This window comes from Gallinula chloropus (assembly GCF_964237585.1).
Source record: "Gallinula chloropus genome assembly, chromosome: 10".
Taxonomy (NCBI): domain Eukaryota; kingdom Metazoa; phylum Chordata; class Aves; order Gruiformes; family Rallidae; genus Gallinula; species Gallinula chloropus.
In genome coordinates this window covers 12,929,945-12,945,909 of record NC_140095.1, presented here as the reverse complement: position 1 = coordinate 12,945,909, position 15,965 = coordinate 12,929,945, and the positions used below count along the sequence as shown (strand labels likewise).

General features: G+C 43.7%; 1 protein-coding gene across 1 annotated transcript in view; it reads left to right on the top strand.

Moving 5' to 3' along the window:
* The window catches only part of ADAMTS2 (ADAM metallopeptidase with thrombospondin type 1 motif 2), a gene marked incomplete at both ends in the record, with an annotated part of 181,581 nt that overhangs the window by 153,274 nt on the left and 12,342 nt on the right, over positions 1 to 15,965 (top strand). Inside the window, 7 exons of the mRNA XM_084268730.1 lie at positions 954 to 1,067; positions 7,911 to 8,056; positions 9,454 to 9,629; positions 12,366 to 12,499; positions 13,307 to 13,430; positions 14,042 to 14,122; positions 15,573 to 15,736. Of these exons, the coding sequence (XP_084124856.1) occupies positions 954 to 1,067; positions 7,911 to 8,056; positions 9,454 to 9,629; positions 12,366 to 12,499; positions 13,307 to 13,430; positions 14,042 to 14,122; positions 15,573 to 15,736 (939 nt within the window). The remainder of the gene's footprint in view (positions 1 to 953; positions 1,068 to 7,910; positions 8,057 to 9,453; positions 9,630 to 12,365; positions 12,500 to 13,306; positions 13,431 to 14,041; positions 14,123 to 15,572; positions 15,737 to 15,965) is intronic.

Here is a 15,965-nt window from a genome sequence, read left to right as displayed (position 1 = left end):
GTCTAAATTTAAAGCAAGGCAAGATTAGAGCAATTCTCAGTGGATTGGCCTCAGGAAGCAGTCTTCTGCAGCAGGGCTGTTCTCCCCACCCCTGGCTCCTCAACTGGGACAAAATATTAAATGGAAAGAGACATTTTCAGCTGGTGTGGCAGCTGCTAGCACACAGCATTTCTGCTTTGATTCCCATCTGCAGGAATATTCGTGCCGAGTGATGTCTTTAGATAATGGATGAGAACCTTTAAAGCATAAGCCATAGTATTTATTGTGTCTGGACACAGTTCCTACTGATGCTACCTTGGAAGAATATCCCAGCCAAAGAGGGTCTTTTCTTATAGCCATTCTTCAGAGCCCAGGAGACTGAGGCTTTCTGTTCTTGGTTCAGAATAGCCAAAGCACAATCAGACATCACGTTTTAGTATGTTGTGTGCTGGGTGGTTCTCCTCCTCTCCTATACAGGCTATTGCATTGTAGGTAAAATGCTGATTTATTAATTGGATCAGGGTCCTGAGCTCAGATTTCCATCCTCCTAAGAAGGTAAGTGCAACAGCTGAGCTACAGTCTGAGCAGCTTGGTTCCTCTCCCGTGAGTGCTCAAGGATTTTTTTATTTGGCAAATGAAGCAGTACCATGTGGAGGGACTGTAAGAAAAGGCAGTGTGTGTCTTGCTGTCTGGAGGAACTAATTTCCCCCTTGCCAGGTGTGCCTTCAGTCACTAGTGGAAAACACTTTTTGCCTGACCTTATTCCACCAATTGCGGGTGGTCACTGATGATTTTGCATGGGAGCCCAGAGATGCTCGGTCCACAGACACTGTGGTGTTCCTCAGGAATCCGTGATAACAGCTGGCACTTTACAGCTACGAAAAGAAAAGCCCCACCATGCTGCAGCTTCTATTGTAGTTTCCAGGGGGAGGTCTCTTGAAGCGTCGTCCAATCTGATTCTTCTTGTGTTGCAGTTCCGTACGTTCGATCCCTGCAAGCAGCTGTGGTGCAGCCACCCCGAGAACCCCTACTTCTGCAAAACAAAGAAAGGGCCTCCGCTGGACGGGACCATGTGTGCACCAGGAAAGGTGAGAGCAGGTCCTGGGAGTGCCCACACGCTCACCTGAAGCCTGCTAAGATGTGAGGCAAGATGAGGAGAGCGAGTAAGGCTGTTGAGCAGTGTGAGGCAAGGAGACAGGGGCCAGGGCTGGTGTGTTCTGCTTGGCAGTTCTGTGGCCATCAAAACCCATCCTCACACAAGTCATGGCAGTGTCTGCTGTTTGCTTTGTGCTTCTTGGCAAGTCTTTGTGGCAGATCCAAAAATGGGGAAACTACCACTTGCCCAAGACTTGTGTGAAGTTGGGGAGGGGTTGTGTTTGTGTCAGTGATGTTGTAGTGATGCTGACTGGCTTCCCTATTGCTGGGGTGCAGGGAGCAGTGAGGTGCTGGAAATGACAGCCAAGCTAAGGCTGCTGTAGCTGCCCCAAGGGACAGGATAGATGTGGGAGTTGAGTGCCAGCTAGAGAGAGCCAACATGACGGCAGAGAGGGACTATGAAGAGAGAAGGGCGGATTTGCAGGGGTGGATTTGCTGTCTTGATGAGAGTCAGGGGAGACATGAAAAGTGATGGAGGAGGAAGGTGTGAGGTTGCAAGGGTTCAGACAGCTCCAACCCCCAGCCATCACGAGGGACCTGCTCCAGGTCTCAGTTACCCTTCTGTGGAGGTCACACTGTGCTTGTAGCAGATCTGAACTCCAAGTCCTTTGAAGTCTGCTGAAAAAGTCCAGCTTCGCTGGGCTTTGGATGCAGTGACTGAGGGGGAGAGGAAGATGTCGCTACTTGGAAAGATGTTTTGTAAAACCCAATGGATGACATCATTTATGTGATAAATGAACTGTATTAGCAGCTGCTGTTATGGTTTGAAATGTCTTATGAAAACATAATGTAATGCTAAATTAATTCCCTAGCAAGTCATACTCTATATAAACCCCTCCCTTCTGATTTTCTCATCTTTAGGTTATTCCTGTTACAACAGCTTTGTTTTTTGTTTAATTTTTTTTTTAAATTACAATCCAAAATCTTGAACCATTTATTTGGATTCACTTTCTTCTGTCTTAATTTTTGCACTAAAAATATTCATGAAACTCCCAGAAAAATACAGCTGTAATCTAATTTGATGCATCACCCTCTTCCCCAAGCCATTCATTCATATTAGTGTTTGAACAGAAATGAGAATTAAAAAAGACCTTGTAACCATACAGTTAAGGATCTGTCACTGCTTCCATTATAAACAGTTTGTCAGGATATTATGCAACTCAGCTGTAAAAATTTTCTCTGGACTGGAACTTGGGATCCAAGGCTTCAGCAAACTGTGCAGACAGCCAGGCTTTTTACTTCAGTGAGGATGCAAGAGAGAATTGTGCACATTCTGAGGTTTCAGTAGATGATAGGACTATGACTGTTTTATTCCCAGAGGACCTGTCCCAGTTTTTTGATAAATAAATTTATTGCAGCCCTCCAGGAGAACCTAAGAAAATGATATGAAATGAAAACCATTTTGTTAGATAAGGCTCAGCAGTCTGGGCTAAACTTTTTTCTTTCATTTAAATAGCATGAGTTGTAAAGGTTATACAACTGACTTTGTGTATCTCAGCTCAGTGTTCGACCAGTGTATTTATTAGTCGCTGGTGTTTTTAGTACAGGCACATCAGATCAGTCCTTTTCCAACTGTTTCTTTCCTTTTCATCCCTGCCTTTGATCTGGCCTTTCCCTGTTCACTCTCTTCATCATTTTTGACTCCTGCCTGAAGGATGAGGACTGTTAAGTGCAGGCATCACCCAAAGCTGGTACTCCATTGCAGCGTGGCAGCCTCCCTTAAGATACGTCCCCCATGATACTTCATCAGCACACGAGGAAGAGGAAAACAGCTTCAAACTTGATCCACTATTTTCTTTGGAATAACGCCAGAAAAGAACAGAGCAGAAACATAAGCAATTAAAGATGTTGATTCAAAAAGATCCATTTCTTTCCCACTTTAGAGACTTGCCGTTTTCATGGTTTCATACCACTAATTCCCAGGGCCTATTTTAAGCTCAAACCAATCACAACACTGCTGATGTGTCAAAGAAACATCCTGGTTTGCAGCAGCTGAGGGGACCGACAGCCAGAAATGAAGGCGATGTTCAGGAGACTAACACAGCGTATGGTGTGTAGAAGTTCTCACCTAAGCCTGCTGTTCAGCTAACAGAGTGCTGGTCTCTTTGCTTTCCCAAACTCAGCAGATGCTGTTGAGGGGGATCTGGTCCAGCTGCCTCCTTCTTGACGATCAAGGGGCAAGAGTGCAGATAGGAGACAGGAGATCTGTAGCACATTCTCAGTGCTGATAAGGGCTGTGTCAGCGTACCCAGACTCTATCTTGGACCTAAGCACTGACCCATAGAAATGGAAGGAGGATTAGGCTTTCTAATGCATGTATGCATACATATAGATGTATATTTAACTGAATATATGTAAATGTATGTAAGCTCTTCTGTGCATGTGGTTATTTGAAATAAGTTGCCAAAAGAGTGAGGTTCTGCCATTTCAGGAGCTTTTTAAGAAGTCTCCTTGTGCAAATGAAGACATAGAACAACCGTTATGTTAACTGGCAGCAAACTAATAATTTGCTGCGTTTAGGGATAGGGAAACAAAATATTCCCTTGGAGCTTCCCAGCCTGAGAAGAAAACTACTATTTTAATAGAATCCTAAAGGAAACAGAATATTTTATATTGCTCCCAGCCTGATCTTTTTAAACTAGATTGAATTTTCAATAGCAAGAGGGAAGATTCTGTCAGTTTTGTGAAGCTTTGATGATGCAGCAAGTTTCAATTACTTCTGTGTCTGAATGGTCACATTAACTTCCAGGCAATAACTCCAGTGTGTAAAGTTAAGCACATGAAGGGTCAGAGTCTTAATGTGAAGTCAAAGACACTCCATAAATTGCTACAGTAAACCATGCAGATGAGACACATCAGTGCAAAGCTTAACTCTGCATAGCATTCTGTGGATTAAAAGAAACATACACTTTCAGTTGATAATTTAGTTACTTGTGTACAATTCTGGCAGCTCTACCATCAGCCTCAGGTTTCTGAAGCCCAGCAACCTTCAGAAGGAGATCCTCAGTTCTTCTTGTTCCATCTTCTTTAAGCTGTTCTCTTCCGGGGAGACATTTCTATCTTCTGAAGTAGCTAACTGCTCCCCACAGGGCAGAAACAAACCCCAAAGTCATTCAGGCAAGGAGATGACCTGCTTGAGTCCATCTGCTTGCTGCAGGGACTAAGCTGAAGGTTTGCACCACCCAAGTCTCCTGTTTCGTTTCTTGGAGAGAGGTCAGAGCCTGGTACCTGCCCCTGCCAGCCAAGCTGATGTTGCTCTTGGATTTGGCTTCCCTACCAAGGATCCAGCACAAACCAAGCAGGTCTTTTCTTTGCTTGCACCATGCTAAATGAGAGGATCTGAGTCAAACTTGCAATGATTTTTTAGTCTGTCAGGAAAGGAAGGGAATGATTAAATATTGAAATAAATAGATATTATTGAGGAGAAAAATGGACCAAGAGAAAAGGTTTCTGAAAACACTAATGTGTACTCAAAGCAATCCAGATAATTTCCCACTGAGAACGCTGACCTCAGCTTCTCTCAGAGACAGGAGACAGATGGGGAAGTATATGCTGTGTTAGTCACCACAGAAACAGTGAGAATACTTGATTCTCCACTGAAGAAACTTTTACTGGCTCAGGGTACACTTCAGTGTTAGAGCTTTCAGTTTATCCCTTGCAACTAATTATTCTCAAACAGATGGAGCAGAGCAGGCCAGCCTGTGTGTGATGGGAAACACAAATAAATAAGTAACCCTCTCCTGATATGATCTCAGAGGAGCAGGGGGAGCTGAGACCACCAGCCGTGATGCAGCACGAGGGGCTACCTGGCAGGTAGCTGGGATGTCAAGTGAACAGATAGGGGACGTGCCAGTTGCTGCCCAGTATAAAATAGGTAGAGGTGCCTCAGGAAGATCTGCAAGTCTTTTCTTGAAAAATTAACTTGCAGATGCGTTAAGCCCACAGGAACACACTGGCTCTGGTTTTGGCATCTGCAGCAGTTGTTTCAAAGAACTGCTGAAAACAGCAGTGGAATGTTTTACTGCAAGAGATTTAAGCTTCCTCTCCTGGAAATTGCACTTGTTTTGGACTGTCCTGTTTGCCAGAAAAATAGGCGAGACTGCAGGAAGGCATCTTGCCTTCCTTTAAGAAAACAATTTGCATTTACCCAGAGCTTTTCTTTTTTTCCTCATTACAAAAAAATATAAAATATTGCTTTAATATGCTTCAGTCTTTAAATGAAACCTCCTGTTTATGAAGGGAATAGTGGTTGGAGTTGGCTCTTTTCCACCTCATTATGGAGCTAATCTAGTAGCAATTGGAAGGTTTGGCTCTATCTCCCTTTGTTACACTGGAGATTGCCCCATCTCTGGTTTTGCCTCCTCACACGATTTCTTGTATGGGTCTGCACAGAGTAAGACTCGGTTGTGAATAATTTGGTTTCATGTAGGCTCTTTTAATCCACACACACACAAAAAAGGCAGAGCTGGGGATGACTCATGTTACACAAATGCTTGTCTCCTAATGGCTCTGCCTCAGCTTCCCGACAATCGGCGTATGACCGGCTTCCCCAGTAAAAATCAGCGCTGCTCTTTCCTTTACACAGTAAAGTCAAGAACACTTTTCCATGTTTACTTTCCAGTTTAGGGACCAGTCACAGCATGAAATAAGTGGTTTATTAGTGGTTGTTGCAAACCCACATCCCATTGCTTCTGACTAAAACAGGGAAAAGAGATTATAAAACATGGCACGTCTCTCACTCTCCTCTGCGGAGTCCAAGTGCTGGATCCTGGATCATCTCATAATGGACATACTCTATGTGGCCCTTGAAACAGATTCAGTGATTGCTTTGGAACTTGCACCTGAGGGATGCAGGACCCTGATAAAAGGATGTTTAAACAAGAATAGATCAGGAGGTGTCACATCTCATCTGCTTCCAAGCCCAGCTGAAATTTGTATTGACAAGCTGATGCATTGCCAGCTTCCCCTGCATCTCTCTGACTGGTCCCATCACCACACAGGGCCCAATGTCTCGAAACGTTCATTCAAACAAGCCTCTCTAAAGCCACCAGTAAGCAGTCCCTGAAGGGTACAGCACTGAGCTTCAAAACTGAAGAAAGCAAAGGACATACAAGCATTTTGCATTTCTTTCATGCTTTGCTGAATTATCTCTTGTTCTGTCAAACAGCTAAGAAAAATCTGGCCATTACAGCTCCAAAGCAGGATTGGTCTAATTGGCTTTGTGGTAACTCATCTATTTCATAGCTTTGGACTTTGAATATTTGAAGTTATGAGAAAGAACGAATAGTTGAAACTTAATTTCCACTCTCTTTTCTACTCCATGTCCAACCACTTCAGCACCAAAATAAATGACATGAATAAAGAGCCAGTCACTGAGCAGATTAGCGAATCAGTAGGCTCTGTCTTGTCACCGCTTTACTAATGATTCTCTCTTTAAATTCAGCATTATTAATGACTACCCATCACCTTTACATTTTTCTTCCAGCTCACTAATCGCTCCATGCTTAAGAATGCTCTCCTGTTATATATCTTCTGATTTTGTTTTTGCTGGCAGCATGCATTTAGCCATATGCTCAGCTTGTGCCACCTGCCAAATTCCTGCGTTCCAGGGCTTGTTAAGCTGTGTAAAATGTTGTTGTTGACTTGAATGTTAAGGAAAGTAAGTGACTGATTGCACTTGTTGTTATAGCCATCTGTGCCACTGAGCCAGAGCTTTTATCCCGACAGTAACCGCTAACGCAAACTGCGACAGCCTAATGCAAAGTCATTGGTTGGGCTGGAAATCTTTCCCAGCACCCACATTTCATCGGTAGACTTGTAGAAAAGCAGAAATAGTACCAGGAAGGGCCAGAATCTCTGATCTTTGAGAAGAATTCATCCTGGCTTCAGCTAAGAAAGATATTCCTTGATTAGGGACTGAAGGAATTGGTGGAAAGGCATTGGCAGGGTTCTTTACCATCTCCTTGCATTAGAGAGTGTCAGTGCTGAAACTATGAAGGCTCTTTAAAAATGTGTAAATACTTCATAAGCTTGGGGAATGTGGCAAATCATGTGTTTCAACGTGACTCTAGTCAAAAATCAGGTAAAAGAAAAGAGAAAGCCCAGTTGGGCATGATTAATAGTGTGGAGTGGGACCATCCAGGGCTTCTCCCTGATCATAGCTTCCTGGTATTTTGGTCAGGTTTGGTAGAAGATCTCCAGGGAGATGGCAAGGGTTCTTTATTTAGCACCAATAATGTCTAAAATGTGAGTTGGCTTTAATTTTGTGCCACTTCACTGGTCACATTTATTGCAGGGATGTGTATGCTGAGTTAGGAGCTGCTAAGGGGGAGGATGCTGCGGCAGAAGCTCTCGCCATGGCTGCCTGAAGTAGCTTCATGCAACAGCAGAGGCAGAATTTTACCTTTAGCCTCCAAGATATGGTCTTCTGTCCTTTCCCTTAAATGAGACCGTGTTAGTTATTTTGAAATCACTGCCACAGACACATGATGAAGGCATGTGATGCTGAGAGCAGTTTTAATGAACTTGGTAGGCTTGAATCCTGCAAGCATACACATGCATATTTAACATGTATAAGCTCATAAAAATCTGAGTGAGTTTGGGATCACAGACATGCTCTGACAGCGAGTCTCACTACTTTCTCCTGGAGAGATGAAAAAAATTAATCCAGAATTTGTGCCTAAAATGAAACCTGTCGTACCAAACCACCTCAGTTTATACAATTTCATCATCCCATCTAATGATTGAGAAAATTGACATCTAATTTTCTCTTTCAGCATTGCTTTAAAGGCCACTGCATCTGGCTAACACCAGACATCCTGAAGCAGGATGGACACTGGGGGGCATGGAGTAAGTTTGGCTCCTGTTCTCGCACGTGTGGCACTGGGGTGAAGTACAGGACGCGGCAGTGTGACAATCCACAGTAAGTATCCATACACCCACACGTTTTGCTGGTGTGGAGGGAATGCATGGTGAGAATCCTTGCTGAATTACTGGTGCAGTAATGCACTAAAGGATATTGAGTGGTGCTTGTTAAATCCAGCCCGTATGTTGTTGGAAATTCTACCTTTGGCCCTTAGCAAGTCATGAACCTTTATTTCTCAGTTTATCCACCCATTAAGCTGCTTATACAGTTATGAGGATATTTGAAATGCTTTTACACCCTTGCCTAAAGCATAAATAAAATTTTAGGGCCCTGTGTATGTCTTATTTTAGTATGTGAGTATGAAGCAATGGCAATGTTTCCCTGGATTTTTTCTTTTAATATTCATATACCTTTTAGAATTTTTAGCTTGATCTATCTCTCTTGCATAGTTCAACAAGAACTGTTCAAGCTGTTTTCATTCCAATCTGGAACAAAGCTCCAGAGATCAGAAACTTCCCCAAGTTAATAATACTGAATTGGTTTGCTTTCATAACATATACGGCTCATCTAGATAATGTAGAATGATTTAATTTCAGTAACACTCATAGTATACTATATTTAATAGATATTTGTATGTACAAATGATATGAAATATTATTGCTATCTTACTATGATAGCATAAGATGTCAAGATCCTAACAGCAAGAACTGAAGCAACAATCAGAATGAAAATATTTTACCAGGCAGAATATTTTTAACATCGACTTTCTTGGTTTGTGCTGATAAAATGATTGAACTTTAATGGTTGTCATTGATTGAAAAAAACCCTCAAGTTTTATGAAACAGCATTTTCTGATGGAAATTGTTCTCTTAAGAAAAAATGTACTGGTTCTCACTTCAGCCTTTATTACACTGGCAACACAAAAGTGACCTTTTATAATAGTGGCTGCAGTTTTAGTTGTAAAATCTATTTTCATGTAGGAAAAGCCTAATGTACAAATTAAAATGTTTTCTGTGTTTCCTGGAGGAGGGTGCAAACCCAGCTACAACTGCTGAGCTCCATGTTGTCAGGTCCAGCAGTGATGTGATGCACATCTGTCTGGGGATGCAGTGCTGAGCTGGGCTGCTCCTGGATTTGCTGCTGGCTTAGGGGCAAATGTGAATGAGTTGCTTTGTCTGCTCATGCTTTCCTGTCCTGAGCCACACCACGAAAATAGCTTTTCTTGCCTTTGTCAAGTGGTTTGAGGCTTTTCTTGCAGAAATTGCTTTTAAAGAGGTAAACAGTGACAGCAGGTTTTTAAAGGAAACACGTATCTTCCATGCCAGAAATACATCAGTAGCTTCATTGGGTGCCTACTGACATGCCTGGGAATTAAATTAGTCCTCAAAAGATTTGATAGAGGTTTGGTTCATGCACTAAGGCAGAACTGATGTGGGTTTCTGTCCTCCCCACAGTCCTGCCAACGGAGGCCGCACGTGCGTGGGGCCCAGCTACGAGTTCCAGCTCTGCAACACTCAGGACTGTCCTAAGGATGTGGAAGATTTCAGAGGGGAGCAGTGCCAGCAGTGGGATCCCTACTTCGAGTACCAGAATGCAAAACACCACTGGCTCCCCTATGAACATGTCGATGGTGAGCAGCCTCATTTTCCTAAGGAAAGTAAAATCAGATGCACACAGGAGTAAAAATGGTGTAAGGAGGGGTTAGCACCTCTGCTTAACTGTTGATGGAAGTGCAGCTGGTTGGTTTGGGCCAGGAAGGCTGTTGCCACGTTGTGTTGAAAACACTCCAAGAAGAGGTTTTACCAAACAGAAAGGCAGTGATGCTCACCTTGTGTGACAAGGATTGAAGGCTGCTCACTGGTTTTAAACCTTGTCACTTCATTTGAATGGTGGGTGCTCCATGGCAGGGTTGGCATGGCAAGGGCCATGTACTGAGCACCCAAGCTGTCCTCGACCAGGCACCCATCTCTGGGAGGAGAAGGGTCACATGGGGTGAATCCTTTCATTCCAGTGAGAGGATATGCTGCCAGAAGTTAATAGCAAATTCCTCGTAATTAATTTGCCTGACTTTCTTCCCAAACAGTTCTAAGAGTTCCCTCATTCTTTTCATGCCATCTTGTGCAATCTGGGATTTTCAGAGGCGCAGGCTCAGCCTCTCAGCTTAATTTCATGCAATAGCTTTGCTGGCACAGGGAGAGGGGGCGAACACTGTGGCCTGCAGACCTTTGCTTCTGCTTTAGCCCTTGGAGCAGTCTGCTGCAAAGCCAACTGAAACTAATCAGATGTTTTTCTGTGAAATTCAATGGCTTCTGGGTCAGAAACCAGCTCACTGATGTCTGAGCACTGCTCACTGGGCACTGCTGGTTTCCCATATAACTATGGTATAACTGCAGCCACCTTTAGAGTTACATTTACCTGTGCAGGGTTATTAGAGGGAACAGCTTTTGTGTGAAAACAAGGCCAGAGGGTGGCTTATGCTTGAACTCTAATAGATTTAAACCTCCCTTTGGTAAAGATAAGGGGTATCAGTGACATACTTTGGCAGATAATGCAGTCATGGCTCAAAAGCAACATAAATCCATACACTTCACACACAGCTCAGCTGGATGTGTCTGACACATTGTGTATGTGATGGGGACAGAGAGGAGCGTCTCATCCTGTGGGCAGAGAAAAGCCACCAAGCTGGGGTACACAAGCCTGAGCACCCCGGTGCTACACTGTGCCATGGCCCCTCTCCTCCTCCGAGCCCCCATCTCCCAGCCACCGCCGTGCCCTGCATCTACCAGGGTGGTGTGGAGTGACATTGGCCATTAGCTCCCGGCCTCAATTAAATGAGAAGGAAACTCATGGGGAGCAGGGAAAGGACAGGCACGTGGTCATGTCCGTGCTCCCACACCTCTGCTAGTCCCAACACCACTGAACAGAAAGAAAATAATTCTTTGCAAGTGATGGGGTCCAATTTAATGGCACTTCCAAACTTACTGTTTCCATGGAGCAATAGGGAAGAGAGCCCTCTCTAAAGTAAAGCCCTTGTACAGGGTTGCTGGCCCCCAGTGAGACCTGGTATTTCCATTTAATTGCATGCAGCGAATGGATGGTATGTGTGGGATGGGTGTGGGTACACACACAAGGCGTGTGCTTGTACACACCTATGTATTGTGCATAGTTTAGCTTTTTTAACACATGAAAACCCATTAGGTCTGTGATTACTATGATCTTAATAGGCCCCAATTAAGAATCTGCACAAGAGAAATGAAGTACCAGTTTTAATAGTCCAGGCCCCACACTTTTTGCACGACATCTCTGTGTAGTTGAGGAGCAGTAACAGAGGTCTCTGATGTACCAATACCCAATGGCCATGAGGACATCAACAGCAATAACAAGGACTTTATTAAAGGAAGGCAGAGGCCATGGAACTGTACAGGGGAAGAATGTGAAGGGCCTGTGAAGATTTATTTTAATTTAACTGCTATAATGGAAAGGTCGTTATTGTTTGAAATGGTGGGAAAAGTGTCCCAGCTTTTAATCATGTGAAAGTAGCAGAACTTTATTAGTTTCATCTAACAGAAAGGCCGTCTGCTTTTCACTGCCAAGGAAAGCATAGGGAATCCTATTATGGGGCTGTGGACAGCAAGAGATATGGATAAAATTAAATACATTGGTGGAATTACAACTTTATTCAGCCACTGACTAGTCCTTTCAGCTTTACTTTTTGTTCTTAGCTCTTTGGAACAGATTAGGAGAAAGAGGTTCACTTCTCTGGCTGTTTGTGCATGTGTTAGCATTAATTTATTTTTCTTTTTCTGAATCTCTTTGACATCTTGTTTAATGGTTTAAACTATCATAAATACAAGTACAGCGATGAAGGAGAATAAACTTCATGGTTAGGATGAAACAGTACAGCCCAGCTGTTTCTGAAAACATTTTGGATGCCAGATTCACTCCAGCTGCTTTCAATGGCAAAGTGACTTCTGTTTTTTCATTGCTAAGTGCAGTACAGGAGAAACTGATGCAGAAACCTGCATCTCTCCCGGGTAGTCCTGTAGCAGACTGTGGAAACTTCTGCCAGACAGCATCATCTGACAAAGGATTAAATAGATGCCCCCCCATCAAAGTAAACGATCTGTTATTTTTAAGACTGACTCCTAATGATGGCACATGGGTGCTTTATGATTCAGCAGTTCCCAAATGATCACACAGCCTTTGAAAGGGGATAAGCACTGATGATTTATGGGGCACTGTATTGCGTTCCATGATGTATGCAAGGAAGAAGGCATTGCTAACACTGTTGGAAGCTCTGTTCACAAAGTCATCAGCTAAACTGCTAGAGCTGAACAGGCACAATCTGGGTCATTTTATATTCCAGCTAAAGAAAGGTGCCACCTGTATTGTGAATCCAAGGAAACAGGGGATGTGGTGTATATGAAGAGGATGGTACATGATGGGACGCGCTGCTCTTACAAAGACCCTTACAGCATCTGCGTGCGGGGGGATTGCTTGGTAAGCTTGTGGTGGATGGCTCGTCACAGAGCTTAGCGTTCTGAAAATAATTAACATGGTAGCTTGAGTTTCTCTCCCAACACTATTTCAGCTTTGGGCAATAAGGATATTTCATTAGGATTATTGTCACAATATTATGTGTGATATTCACAGTTGCCATCACATTGCATGTGACTCAATTCCAACAGCGCCTACCTACACAAGTAATATTTAATGCAGTATTTTAAGATGAACTATTACAATTAGCTTTCAAGGAAAGCTTTTCCTGCTGAGGTTTAGTGGGGGTGGAATGTACAATGAAATATGAACACGCAGCAGCTTTCAAGGAAAGTGGTGTTGAGATATGGCCCATGTGCATCCTCTCTGCATTCGATTGTGCTATTTTTAAAAAAAATCAATGACAGTTACTCTAAGCTGGGATCTGCCACAGGTCATCTTTCAATGGAATTAGAGGCTCTGACTTAGCAAAGCACTGGTGGAGGTGCTTATCCTTACATAGATGCCTTGATTCTCCTGGAATGTAAGTACCTGCTTTAAGATAAGCTGAGGTTTAAGAGCTTTTCCTTAACCACGCTGCTCTGCTTCAGAAAGAGGACCACTATAAAGCATAATATAAAAATACAATAATCTGATTGACAACTGTCATAGGAACTGGAACTATTAAAATCTGTTTAGATGTTAATCTTCCAGGAATACACTCCAGTTTGTGCTTCATTACTGAGGCAGAGGTCTGGTGTCAGAAGTGAAGGCTCATTTGAACTGAGGTGTAGGCAAATAAGAATGACTGTGTTCCTCTTTTGTGCACAGAAAGTTGGGTGCGACAGGGTCATAGGTTCCACAAAGCAGGAAGATAAGTGTGGTGTTTGTGGAGGAGATAATTCCCACTGCAAAGTGGTGAAAGGAACATTTTCAAGAGTACCAAAGAAACAAGGTCAGTGCACTCAGTGTGTTTTATCCTGGGGAGTTCAGGGTATTTTTGTTTGATCTCTCCTGTTTCATGGAAAGTACCGGAGCAATCATTTACAGCATCCTTAATTCGAATAAACACTCTGGACATTACTTGAGATGTGTCTAAGATTTGAAAGTAAGACTTTTGTCCTTTGGTCAGTTAATTCTGTGGAGCCTGTGCATGCATAGGGGAGAGGTTCAGTACTCCTTCTTGAAGTGCTATGGACTGATCTGTGCTGCTGAGGTCACTCAGAGTCACTGGAGCACGGCAGTAGTATGTCGTCATCACTCACCATCAGACAGGAGCTTGCATGGTGGCTCTCTGGGAGCATGTGGCACTCAAAGCCCCTTTTGTTCTGAGGCAAAGTCTGTTGATGATACTTCAAGTATTTTTCTTCTGACCCAAAGCCCTTTGTCTCTGTTATGTTCCATCAGCTAGCACAGAAACAGGGATGGGAACGATGCTGGGTTGGGTTCAGCTTGCTGTAGTACATGCTGCTTTTAGAAAATAAGATTTATTTAAAAAACTGAGACAGACTTTTCCTGTTTGTGGCATTCTAACCCATTACTCTCTTTTCAAATGCTACAATAAAGGCCACATTAAGATGTTTGAAATTCCTGTTGGCGCAAGACATTTACTTATACAGGAAACAGACGCCACCACTCATAATCTTGGTAAGTATGTAACAAGTAGGAAAGTTTTAAGTCAGAGTCTTCTTTTCTACTGTTTATTTTTGTCTCTGGAGCCTGACAATGTATTTACGAGTTTGTTTACCCATTATCCTCCCACACCACGTACCTCTGTTAACTACGTTAAATTAGGAAACTTGTTTGCAATTTGATTTCCCTGTGCCATATTCCCTGGTGTCCTAGCCAGAAGATCCCTGCATTGGCATATGCATGTGTGAAAGCTGCTGGGAGAGGAGCTGAATTACATTATGGGGTGCAATGCATTATCTTCACGCGCATCTCTCGTAATGTGCTTCCCTCTGGCCGTCATTTCCCAGCTACGTCCAAATCTGCCTCAGGTTCTGCCCCAGTGCTAACAGTATTGACTGGAGGCTGCCCAATCAATCATGCAGCTTGGAAAGTAATTGAAATCCGGTCCTCCCAGTGCCCTGTAATCAATGAGAAGCAGTGTCTAGTAGTCTGTTATTAATTGGAAGTAGATTCACAGCAAACGGCCTGCTAATTGTATCGTGAGTCATCCCAACTTCACACCAGCAAACGTTTCCCTTGCTGCTCAGTGCAGCCTTGCCCGTGGATCACGGGAGCGATTGCTGGCTGATTCAGACAAGGTGGTTCTTTCAGTGTGGGGTAAGCGATGCATACACAGGGGACATGAGCAGCTTGCTCTCTGCAGAGCCCAGTGCTGAGAGAGCAGGATGCTCAGGTAGCTCTAGTGAGAAAAGGGAGTTAAAACCTGATTGTAAATAGCAGAGAGTCCCCACTTCTTCTAATAAGGAGAGCAAATTTTCCATCTTGGGAGAAAACCAAGAGTCCTAATACAAAGGTGGCTGAAGTCTCTCAGGGTGAGGGATGGGGCACTGATCCCAGCTTAACCAGAGGAATCGGGCACTGTGTGCAATGGCAGGCACCTGCAGAGCAACAGGAGCTTAAGCAGGGCTGCCTGCTGTCAGGGCTGGGGCTGAGCAGGACAATGAATACAGTTTCTAGCATCTCTGTCTCGCTGTGGGCACCCACAGGGGGTTAGTCCAGTAGCCTTTCTCTCATGGAGCAGTAGCAGCCCCCTGAGCTGCCTTACAACCTGTCAAAGAGATGAGTAGCTCTGGGACCCCCACCGTCTGTCAAATTGGCTCGGGTTTGGACAGTGCATTCAGAAGTTGTTAGTCGGGAGCAGCAGACGGACGCACGCAGTGCAGTCGCTCTGGCCTCATTTCTCTGGCAAGGCAGGCTAGGAACAAGGAAAAAAATAGACAATTGATGTTTCTGGAGCTGAAAAGAAAGAGTTGGCAGTTCAGTGAAACACCTGAAAAAGTCTTTCCAAACCTGTGAGGGAACAGAGGGAAAATGTACACTGGCCTTTTTTGCTTCTTCCACCACAAGAGCAGAACAAAACACAGGAGTGAACCTCTCATATTCACTTTTCTTATGTTGTTCCCAGCAATTAAAAACCGTGAAACAGGGAAATTCATTCTAAGTGAAGACAACTATGTGCCAGACTCTAAAGTATTTATTGACATGGGTGTGGAGTGGGAATATCGGAATGACGATGATAGAGAGACTGTGCAGACCATGGGCCCGCTGCGTAATGGAATAGTTATTCTGGTAAGTCAAATGAAAACCATCTTCCATGGAACACAGTGTCGGGGTTGCAGAGCCATGACGTGCTATAGTGTCTTTTAGATTCCTCTTGTGAGTTGCAGGAAGACATCTGCTTCAATTACAAGACAATAGGAGATGTATTTTAATTCCTTTTTCCTAATTCATGGCTCTGTGCAAGACTTGTTATAACTCAGGCTTATGTGTTGAGGAACCAACTCTCTGGATTATTTCC